Here is a 12,337-nt window from a genome sequence, read left to right as displayed (position 1 = left end):
AGATAAAAAATGAATCTATTTTAGGTGATAAACAAGCAAAAGTTAGGGCAGGACGTGGTCCGGTAGATCCTGGCATTTTGCTCCAATACCTGACTGACACCAATATCCACCAAACTCGGGGACAAACGCAGGTACGCTACTACTATATGCTGATAGTGCAGTGCTGCTATCAACAATTTTAGGCGGCCTTAGGAAGTCTTGCCTGTTACTGTCCGTGAAAAACATTTACATGTTAATTTACAAATAGCAAAATAATAGTAGTTGCCAATGGACTGAAGTTTCATAAATGGGTCACTAATGGTCAACAGCTAGAGCTGATTAAATGCTTCAAATGTAAAATCACAAACGGAGCATGTAACTAACATGGTTCTCCTCACAAGGGTAGGAGAAAACAGCGCACAGCCATTTTGAAAAGCTTCCGTTCTGGGAGGAGGGTCCTAGCAGCTGTCAAATTCTTACAGGCAAAAGTACTATCCCAGCTTATACACAAGGTACAACAGGAGCTTTATTCCAATTACAGATTGCTCAAAACAGTACAATCTAGTTTCTCAAAACAATTTTTACAATTTCTAAGGTGTGCAGCAAACAGAGCTTTGTGACTAGAAGCTGGGAGGCTGAGGGTTGCCACCATAGCCTGGTTTGCAGTGACTCATTATAGGCTTTTCTGAGCTACAGTATATCTCCACTCGATCTGCAGCATCTCAGCTCGATCTGCAGATCCAGATTCCTACACTATAACCCTGGGTGGCTAACAATAACCAAACGCACATGCTGTATTTGCCATGGCCAGCTCGGACTCTGACAATGAGCAGCCAGTTCCAGAGTTGCTGGACAAACTGCAGCTGCCGGCAGAGGAGGCTGCGCTGTCCAGTAACCAGGAGACACCGCTGCCGCCAGAGTCGGAAGATGAGGAGCCTGAGCTGTCACCCCCTCCCACTTCCTTGGGATTAACTGGCTAAAACTCTTCCCAGATAACCAAGCAAGATCGTGTCTCAATCACTTCCACAGGACCTGCCCAGCCAGGGTTCAACACAGATTGAAGCTGAATCATTTGATCTGACAGATGCCTAGAATAGTCCTCACAGTGGCCCTGTAGGAGCTTCCCAAGCCCCTCAGTGCCAAGAAGGGACCTGGTCACCTGAAACAGGACTGTTGACTGGATACTGGCAGACATAGTAAGAGCAGAGAAATAAGTCCACTTTGCCACTCTTATTGCCACAATGTAAGTCCTAAGAAAGGCTCTCACCTGTGCCAAGTTGGATTCATTCTTTGTCTTCAGTGCTCTCGGCATTTCTTGTGTCATCTCATCTCCCAGAGCTTCTCTATAAACCAGAATCCTTTATGTGATCCACAATCACAAAAAGTCCACACGTGCACAGTCTGATCCATGGCCCTCATTGCCTTATTGTGACTAAGGCCTTGGCTGAACAGTGCACCAGAGTTTTGAGAAGAACCCCAAATTTCCTATTTAGTCTATCAGTCACCTGCAGCAGGCCAATTGAATAGGCCCTTTTTCCTTGCAGCAGAGGGTGGCTACAGAGAACTTCAGCCAAGGGGGAGTGATCTATCCATGAATAGGGACTGGGGTTAACATCCCACAACCCCAGATCATGTCACCACTGCTCCAAGACAAAAATCTAGTATGGGACCTCCACTTTCAGTTGGGCCCCCAATAAGCAGGATCAAGTCCATGGTAGCCATGAACTCCTGAGCTGCTTCTGACTCTGGGCCCAGAGAAGGTAGATCCCTCAGATATATAAGTCTGGGGAATTCCACCACCAGTTGAGTCACAGAGTTGAAGAGCTCAGGCAGGGACACCATTATGCCTCAGGGAGGGAAGTAGGCTAGCACTAGTCCCAGATTATCCTTAAACCCCAATTTCACAAATAAGGCCTTACATCTGGCTGTATCTGAGGTAGCACCCCTGAAGGCCACCAGGGATTCCTGGGTGACAATAGCCACACACCCCCCTACCCTGGAGTCTCAGCTGGTGTCACCCTTGAAACCCAGAAGGGCACATTTCTCAGAGGGGACCCCCCACAATGCCCAGTCAAATTTCAGTAATGTATGCCAAGTCAACTCTCTCATCCAGGATTAAATCAGGCCAACCTTGCATTAAGTAACAGCAGCCAGAGTCTGGAGCCTCCAAAGTTCCAGAGACCAGTTCTTGGGGCTAAACATAGGGGACTGGAGCATGACATCAATATTAGGCACCAAGGCCACCTTCCCCAAGAGCAGCTGACCCCTTCTCCCATCATACCTTCCCATACCCATCACCACCTCAATGTTCCTGCCTGCCCTTTCCCTCCTTGCATCATCCAGCCTCCTTCCCCATCCCTTGGCATCCTATCCCCAAGCCAAAAAGTCCCATCCCAAATTCTCCAACTACCCCATCAAAGGTGGGGCATATAAACAAAATCCCAGTACTTCTGCTAATGCTAATTCAGTGCCTATAGCTTGAGCAGCTCTTCCATCTCTCACCACATATTCAACCTAACCCCCTCTCCACACTATCCCACTAGCCACCCTGCTCTCACCCAGGCCATCAGGGGAAGAACATCTCACATTCCACAGGCTATGTGAAGATCCACTCCCCTCCCCCATCTCTCACCCAAAACAGGGGATGTCAAGCCCCACTATATAGACCAAACCAAGAAATTAACTCTACAAGGTGGCTAAAACTACCTTTAGTAATATTGGCTGTATTTACAGAAATGGTAAGTCTGACTGTAAGAACTTCCTCCCCTCCTTATACTCATGTGAATTAAGGAGGTGTCTGCCTGAGTCACTTGTGCAAACCACCTCCTCCTCGTCCTCCTCCTCCTCCTTTCTGCCAGAGTCCATAGTGTAATCCCGCGAGGTCTGCTCCAGCTTCCCAGCAACAGAACAAGTCCCAATCCTTCCAAGTCCAGAGTCCAGGTAGAATAGAGGGGAGACTGCAAAAATGGCCACTGCGCCATGTGGCCAGTTAAGTAGCAGTCGAAAGACCACCAGCCTGCTCTCATTCCTACTACCCACCTAGACATCTAAACCCTCCATTTCACCAACAGCCTCTCTCCAGGAGGCTTTTGCCACTGCAGTGCAGTGCAGTCATGCCAGCCTAGTCCAGCCTGACACCATACCATCCCCAACACTGGCCTCAAAATGGAGGGGTAGGTCAGCTCCACATCTCTCTAGCTGCTTCCTCCACCCAGCCTCCAGCCAGATGCTACTAGTCAACTGAGCAAAAAACAGCTGATCCACATCATTGCTGAAATCCCCAGACCACTGCTCTTTCCCAGAGGGCTCTCCACAACAAGAAAGCACGGTCCAAATGAAACTGTAACTACATTCTGCTGCTGACTGCCATGCCATCCATCTGCTGCCCAGCTGAACACATATGAAGCCCCCATCTCCACCAGCCACCTATGCTGCCACTGCTTTCCCCATCAATTCATACTTCACCCCAAACTGACCCTGGAAGCAGACTGCTCTAGGTGAGACCCCGCCAAACCACCACATACCAAACTTACAAAAACCACTGGTATCACAGAGCCCAACACTAAAACATCCATTTCAATGCTAATTTTTAACTGCACCCAGTTTCCTGAAGTTCTATAGAAAACATGGGTAACAGCGCTTTTACACTAACTCCATCTCTGCTATGATATTCTACAGATGTCTACAACAAGCAGGTTACTGAAAACATTGCTAGTTATACTTTGTCTAAGTTAGTATTGGCTCCTTTTTCACATTGAAAAAAGAGTAGGAATGTTAGTGATTCAGTCCAATGTGTTTTCTTTTTGATTACACAGTATCTAGGAATAATTTGTACTTCTCCACAATCTTTCCTTTTCTTACTTTATACCTTGGAGCAGTATTGCATTGTACATTTTACTGTAATATTCATGACGTATTGAAGTTAATATTTGTACTTTGTATTTCTTAAAAAAATAAATATGGTCTGGTAGTTTTCAACACAAGTGTGACAATTTAGAGAATCTGCTTGATCTTAACACATTCTATGTATTTCATAATGCTGATGTATCTTTATATACTAAGCCATGATTTTTATACCCTCTGCTTATAATACTGGCCAAAATATGTAAGATATGTGAATACGGTTTTTTTAAAAAATAGATTTATGTATAAATGAAAATGAAATGAAAATCTGAAAATGTCAAATGAGCAACAAACCTCTATTTTAGTTTTTTCACATGGAATTTCCACAATGGAAATCTGGCCTTCGTGATTCCAAAAAATAAAAGGAACTAAAAACAAACAATCCATCCCAGCAATGAGAAGTGAGCTCTGACAATTTGTGCTTAGTACATCTAAACTGATCTTTTAAACAAGCTTTATAAATGCACCACATTATTTGGAATTCCATTGTTTTAACTCTCTGTAAAATCCCAAAGGGACAACTTCCCAGGTGTCTGTCTGGCTCTGCATTTGAGAATGCGATATACACTGTGTTTTTTCAACCATGATCTCACAATGGAAGATTCAAGGATGGATCATGCAATAATACTTAATCTGGTTCCTCCACCTTGGAGCTGTCTTGTCATACAAGTAAACAAGCCCCTGGAGGGGTGCAGGGGGAGGCTTTTCATTTATTGGTTTTAAGATTATATATCCTCTGACCTATTTTTTTTACTAAAAATAGCCCTTCCTAGGTCACCACTGAAAATTGAATTCTGCTGCTTCATTGCCCAGTGCATCTTACTGAGCTGCCTACACACAGAGCTTGAATAAGGTTAACTCGTTCTCTGCCAAACAGATGTGACTGATCTTCGGCAATGAGCAGGCTTCAACGCATATGACTAGTAGGCGTAGTTTCAACACCCTTCTAGAATATTTCATATAGATATTTATTTGGAATCTAAATTTGATCTGACCATAACAAAACCTTGCACAGAATCATAGAATGTAAGTATTGGAAGGGACTCTGGACCTCTCTAAGGTATTTGCTATCCCATCTATCTCTGTGAAAATTTCAGAATCATATTTTCGAACCCCTCATCCAACTCACTTATAAATACGTTGAGCAGCATACAGCTCTGAAGAGAGCCCTGGGCACACCATTCCACACTTTCTCCAGCCCAAATAAGAGCCACTGATGTATACTTGTTGGGTATGATTGTTCAATCAAGTCTGTATCTATGTAATGGTAGCACACAGTCCAACCCACTTTCTGAAATCTTCTCTGTAGAATTTCATGTGAGACTTTGTTGAAGTCAAGGTACACTGTGTCTCTCACAATCTCATGGTTAACTAAACTTGTCCCTCTATCAAAAAATATCAGTTTTGTTTAGCATGATTAACTGTTGATAAACCCATGGTGGCTCCTATAAAGCAATGCATTATTTTCTAATAATCACTGTTTAATAATTTGTTCCAGAGGTTTATCTGGTATCAGCATCAAGCTAATTAACCTTTAATTAACCATGTCCTTTTTGAAGATACGAAAAACTTTTGCCCTTATCTAATCCTCTGCCACTACATCCATCCTCCGTGGTTTCTCAAAATTCATAGAAAGACACTGAAGGTGACATCTGCAGGCTCCTTCAGACACTTGGATGCAATTATCTGCACTGAGACATAAGCTTATTCATGATAAGAGAGGTGCTCCCTTTCTATCTCCTTACTTATCTGGAGTTGCTACTCCCTCCTTTTATAAATTGTTCTCTTTAGGTCCATTTGAACACTTTGATTTCAAATCATGAATATATAACATCTATTGCATTAAAAAAGCACTCAAACACTACAAACCTATACATGTTAATTGTAGATGCAAATAAAATTGATAGTGATTATTTGCTTTCAGTACAAAACTTATTTATCAACTATGAATGGGTAGAAGAAAAATTAGGTTTTAAAGTCTCTTTTACAACTTGGTATCCTGCAAACATGCTGGGTAATAGCTTCAATGGTCATACTGGGTAGAGTTAACATGATTTGGCCAGCACATCTGGAGAGCACCAGTTTTATTCTGTCTTCCCAATAAAGTAGATAAGGATATTGCAGCTTATGACTATGTCTAATTTGGCTAGTGATTAATATCTTGATTCAACCATGCATTTTATAGGTTGCAAGTCAAAGTATGGAAGATGGGGTAAAGGGGTAAGTGATTAAATATTGCTTACTGTTCAAATTAGGCCATGTAGATTTCAGCAGTTTTGTTTATTGTGCACAAATCATGGTTGCCCTAAGGGAAAACAAGCAATCTGCTCTTCTTGAGTTTGGGCCAATAGAGTTCAGGGCCATGCGATGTTGAACGCAGCTGAGGTTACCATGTGCCAACTGTGATCTTCACAATATATACCTGAGGGCTTTTTTAGTTTATGGAGACAGAAGTTAAAATGTGAGGAGGCCCAATCAGGAAATTATAATAAACAAGTACATTTTAAGGACAGCTTCCACCGGAAGACTGAATTCTCCTTTTCTTCCAATATAATTGGGAGGGTCAGGAACCCCTTCTTGGCAGTTTTGGGAAATTCACAAAGAGCTATGATCCAGAGACCAGGGAAGTTCCACTGCATAAATGAAATCACATAACACAACAATGTAGCTCTGAGGAAGCCCAATAACATTTATAGAAATATATATTCTAACACAACCTTCTCCAGCCTGGCATCTCTCAGGTTTTCAACCCAACAAGATAGACCAGACTAAGAAACCAATGCCATATAGGTCATAAATACTTTTATTGTAACAGCTCTAGTAACAGAATCTTGCAAGTCTGAATGTGTTTCCCCCTCCTTCACTTTATCTTCATATGAAATAAGGATAGGCTTGTCTGAGATGTTTTCTCAAGTTATTTTCTTGGCCCAAGCTCAAGCTCCTCTTACCTGACTGCTGCCTTGGTACTGGCTCTTCATCCTGTCCATCTTGGCTGGAAATTAGGGATATTGCAGCCCAAACACATTTGGAGGACACTAATTTGGGAAAGACTCAACTCTTGGATGTGGCTTCTCAGATTCTGCTGCCCATATCAGATCTCTGCCTTTCTATGTCATGGAACTTCCATAGAGCTCTACTGCTTCAATGATTATCTATAGATCAGAAACTTGGTATTTACATTTCCCTGGGTGCCAGGAATAATTCCACTGTGTCATAAAGGTGTTTAAAATATTATTGAAAACTGCCCTAGTCCAGAACAATACACATGTAATAACTGTCCAGCCATCTGGGTTGTGTAACAGTCCAGTTTCCCAAACCCTAACTAAATTGCCTTTTAAAATCAATTACGATAAAAGCTCTGTCACTGGCTGTGATTTTCTGTCAGTCAAAAATAACCTTCAAAAGATGTACTTAAAAAGATAAAAGAGATGTACATATTGGATTCTGGAAATTAATTTATCAGAGGTCAAGAAAAATCTTGAAACTCTTATAAGTACAAATGAGGACAAGCAAGGACGAACAATCTCAGCTAAGGAAGATGATTTAACACAGAGCTGAGAACAGAGGACCAGATGATCAGAAAACTGAAGATGTTACATCTATACACAAAAGTGAGTGAAGTGAGTGAAGACTTAACCAGTGGGATTCAGCAGCAGGTAAGGCACAAACTTTAAAGGAAAAAATAAAAGAAAATAGCATATGGGACCCAAGCCAGGACAGAGAAGTTACATAGCCATAAAAATAAGGGACCATTCCACAAAAATATTTATTATTATTGTTGTCGTTACTGTCATCATTTTTATTACAATTTATAGGCCATACAACTCCCAGTGACTCTGGGCAGCTAAAAATTAAAAAGTAAAAAACTACAAAAAACAAAAATAAATCACGAGAAGTCCCAAAAATAAAATAAGATATAACCAGAAAACTCAGCTAGCAGGGCTCCCTTCACTCAGCCGCAAAGCCTGGGAGATTACCCAGGTCTTTAATAGCATCCTGAATGTCATCAAGATTCTCAAGCGGGGGGAGGGGGGTAGGTATCATTCCAGAGGGCAGGCACTGCCACAGAGAAGGAATATTTCCTGGGTCCCAGAAGATGATACTGCTTGACTGATGGGACTCTGCCCATTTCACCATACGGGCAGAAACAACTGGAGACAGGTGGTCCTTCAAATAAGCAGGGCCTATGCCATGAAGGGCTTTATAGGTGATAACCAGACCCTTGAATTGTACCCAGAGGCCAACTGAAACCAGCCATAAAGAAAGAGGAACTACCATAAAATAGTGCTCCAACTCCCAGGCCTTGCAGTTGGTCCAGAAAGATGCTGTGATTGACAGTATTGAAAGCTACTGAGAGATCAAGGAACGCAAGGATGAATGCACAACCTCTATCGCGGTTCCACCACAAGTCATTGACAAGTGTAACCAGTGCTGTCTCTCTACTGTGACCCAGCTTGAAACCCGACTGCTTTGAGTCCCGATAATCTATCTCTGTAAGAAATGACACCTTGAGTCCCAATAATGACCTGACTCATGCACAACTGAAATATGCAGAATTCAGATTTATTGAGAGAAGTGTACAGATCAGAAGAAAAGCTGCGATTGGAAATTCCCACCTAAACTAGCTAATTAAAACGAGCAGACACCCTGTCCCCCTCCCCTTTACACCTCTCCCCATTTCATTCCAATAGTTAGGCAATGCCAAGCACAGATGTCTCTGCTGGTACAACCTTGGCGTCTCCCCTTAGTCCAAACAAGACAGTTTCTCACTCCTTGATGTTCCCCCTCCCATCTGGTTCTTGACACGCATTAGCTCATCAAGGCAGATGAACACGATCAGAGGAGTCATCATTTATCTGATTGTGGAATCTGACAATCTCCTTCAGGATCCTCTGGAGTTGAAGCCAACCACATTCTTAAAAAACTTCTCTAAGAAGGAAAGGTAGGAGCCTGGATGGAAATTATCCAGGATCACTGAGTCCAGTGATGGTCTCTTGGGGAGGGATACTACAGCCTCCTTCAAAGCTGAAGGGACAACCCCCTCCCTCAAAAAAGCAGATATCACTGTATGGTCACTCTCAGACAGCCTTGACCAACCAAGATGGACCTGGATCTAACAAAGAGGTGGCTGAGCATGCAGTCTGGAGGACCCTGTCCACTTCCTCAGGAGTAACGGCTGCAAAGTAGTAATGTCTGGCTTACTCACATGGCATACATGTCAGATTCCTGAAGTTCTCCCCCCCACCACTAAATTCTGTCCCTCCCCACCAGCTCATCCTACTTCCCTACTCTTGCCTGTGTACATACTGTAAACAGATCTTTTCTTCTCCCATGCACTGTGTGGTAGCATAGATCTAGATCTTTAATATTTATCCCAGCTGAATGTATGGCTGTTTTCTAAAATACATGTCAATGAATTATCTAAATTGCTTTCTGAAACTTTTATTATGGCCCACTGGGTTCAAGAACATTTGTTTGACTGTCTATGTCATTATAGATTGTCTAGGTTTCTCTTCCTGCCTTTCCCACTTCTTCCAAATCATCAAACTAGATGTCCAGATATTTAGTAGATGAATTACCATCATGAATTTGAGAGATTCCCCAACTTGAAATACAGTACAGAAGTAATATGAGGTAATATTAACAATCGTTACTGTTATTTTCTACTTCAGCATGAACTGTGAAAACCATCTCAAGATACTGTACATCAATTCTTAGACTGCATTCTAATAACTTTTCGGGTGGGGGTGTGTCAGAGAAATTTTCTACATTTTCTCATTCATTCCTTCTAATTTTAACTTATTTTTGTTCAAGATAAATTCAGCATTTGTTAGGGTGAATTGGAGCATGCTGTAGGTTCAAATGTTTCATTTTTCCACAGGCCACTAGTTCTTTTATACACCATCAGCCCCATAATATCCCAGCTACATTTGGACTTTATAAAAGTCCATTTATTTCCATTTTCAAAGAAACACTTTCTAAGAGAAACCTGGTATATTCTGCACACAGATTATATTTTTGGGACATTATAAATCCATCTGACTTTTCTGTCCCACATGGTTAATAGAAAATCAAAACAGGTCTCATCAGACCTAATTCTCTAATGGAAAAATCAAAGTGGTATTAATTAACATTAGATCTATCTTCTGGTGGGGGAGGATAATCTGGGCATAGAAAGGGGAAGAGATAAATCTGAAGTGAAAGTTCAATTGCAGTAAATGTTAGTCCAATTCGGTTTTCCATGGGGATACCTGTATGTTCAGTGGTTCCAGCAAAATCAACCAGAAGGCTTATACCACCTTAACTAACCATAATTCTCTGCACTAGAAACTGCCTTTAATCAAATGTGTGAAGTACTAATCTCAGATGGTAAATACCCATTTATAAGCTTAGAGAGAGGAAAGAGTTAAACAGTCTAGTCAGATGAAAATTCAAAAAATATTGTCTGTGGGTATTACGTTAAAGCATAAATGTATACAAAAGATATTATAAGTGATCTCCTCATACTGGCAGTGATTAACGGGATAACATCCTAACATTGCCAAGTTATTTAACACCTCCATAAACCATTAATTCTGTTCACACTGAGAGGGATAGAATTTAACTTCTAGATCATTTGTGATCCCATTACAGTAACATCAAAACAGCTGTAGTTTTTCTGGAAACCAGGTTCCCATTACATCTGATTTCTTCAATGTAAATATCTTCTTAAAAGTTCTCTTTCTATATGCATATATGGATACAGAGACAGACTTGGGATACAGTATTTGTTGCTAGTCTCACTTACTGCTGGCAAGTAGCCATTTTAGGTTAAGGGTTCTATTGTTAAGTGAGAATCAATGGAAATAAATTATTTTCCTGAATAGACTATAAATCATTGATTATATGCTGGAAGCAGATTAATCTGAGAGATGCCTTTCTCTTCTAGGCCTGTTCTGCAGAATATGGGTTGTAGATACGAAGCTTTCAATCTCTAGAGTCTTTTATCCTTTCTAGCAAAACAGTAACAGGATATTTAAGCCCAGAATCTCTTGAAACTATAAACTCTATCAAGTGCCAAGAAACACAGAGATCAATTTGAACATAGTGATTATCGCACACCACACATTTTGCAATACAAGGATGAAAAACTTAACTAAACAATGGCTACAGTATTTTCCACATTGGCACATATACAAAATCCCAGCAAAAGGATACAGAAACATCTAGAATTTGCATATAGCTACTAATGACTGTATTATCATTTATGTGTTTCTTTCTTTTGGTCACTGGCATGCCTTTTGCATGTGTATTCAAAACAATATTTATACGGGTTGTAGATACAAAGCCAAAAATATGTAGATCAAAAATGATTTTAGTGATGTAGCCTATTTTGTCTTTACTTTTTAATACATAGTAGTCTATTACTAAACATTTAAGAAAAATGGAACCTGAACTTGCATTAAAATGTCAATCAATTATTATGATATTTATTATTAAATAGAAGGGGGTAAAATATGTATTTTGTATATACTCTAATTTTAAAAAGACAGTTATTTCTCATGGCTTTCATTGAATATATTTCCAATATATTTCTGTTTTACATACTTTTCTATTTTAGGAGGCCTGAAATATATTCCTGCCTTTTATTTAATCTTCATATTTTTAAGATGTTTTGCATTCGTTATAGGGTATTTGTTAGGCAAGTTGTGAACTGTAGTAATTAATTAGCCTAATCATGCCCTAGAATCACATAAGAAATGTATTAGAGCTGATCAACAATCAATCTAGCCCAGCCTTTCTCAACCTTTTGACCCTGGAGGATCTCTTGAAATATTTTTCTGGACTCAGGGAACCTCTTCATATTCAGGGTCAAATGTAGGGCAGAAGTTACAAAATTATTATATTCGTTTCATGGCTAGGCCTGTATATATGCATTAACAGTGTTCTTAAACTAAAAATAAATAATGAAACTTATCTCTTTAATGTGAAGTTGCCCAAATTTGAAATATTTTTTTAAATAAATCATGATCTCCCAGGGAACCCCTAGTGACCTCTTGCAGAACCCTAGGGTTCCATGAAACCCTGGTTGAGAAACTCTGATCTAGGCCATTATCTGCTTCTCACAGCTGCCAGAGAGATTTTTTGAAAGTTCATTTTTTAAAAATGAAATATCCAGAAAAAGAATTGGACTAGTTGGACTAGAGTGGTCAGGGATCATGCTAAACACTCACATAATTTTATTTACACACACACATATTGCAATGCAAGACTCTTAACGCAGGAACTACTTTTCCTGAAAAGCTTTCTGATATGATTATTTATAGGATAGGAAGCCTCTGGACAAGATCCAGGAGTGGTCTGAGCTTGCATGACATTTTTATAGGGGAAGAACTAGAACTCCCACCACCTCATTCATTCTGAAAAGTGAATCAGAATTTTTAAAAGAGAAAGATAAACACTAGTTGCTCTTTGT

The 12,337-nt window shown here is 40.5% G+C and overlaps 1 protein-coding gene across 3 annotated transcripts in view; it reads right to left on the bottom strand.

Annotated features, from left to right (window-relative positions):
* SERGEF (secretion regulating guanine nucleotide exchange factor) overlaps positions 1-12,337 on the bottom strand; it is a 78,072-nt gene that overhangs the window by 22,757 nt on the left and 42,978 nt on the right. The window contains exon 11 of one of the 3 annotated variants that reach the window (XM_063289392.1): positions 6,063-6,515. The exons of the other annotated variants lie outside the window; for them this stretch is intronic. Coding sequence (XP_063145462.1) covers positions 6,478-6,515 — 38 coding nt within the window. The 3' untranslated portion in view covers positions 6,063-6,477. Of the gene's footprint in view, positions 1-6,062; positions 6,516-12,337 lie in introns of those variants that run through there. 3 annotated transcript variants of the gene reach the window in all.

This window comes from Candoia aspera, chromosome 1, assembly GCF_035149785.1.
Source record: "Candoia aspera isolate rCanAsp1 chromosome 1, rCanAsp1.hap2, whole genome shotgun sequence".
Lineage (NCBI taxonomy): Eukaryota > Metazoa > Chordata > Lepidosauria > Squamata > Boidae > Candoia > Candoia aspera.
This window is presented reverse-complemented; position numbering and strand designations above follow the sequence as displayed.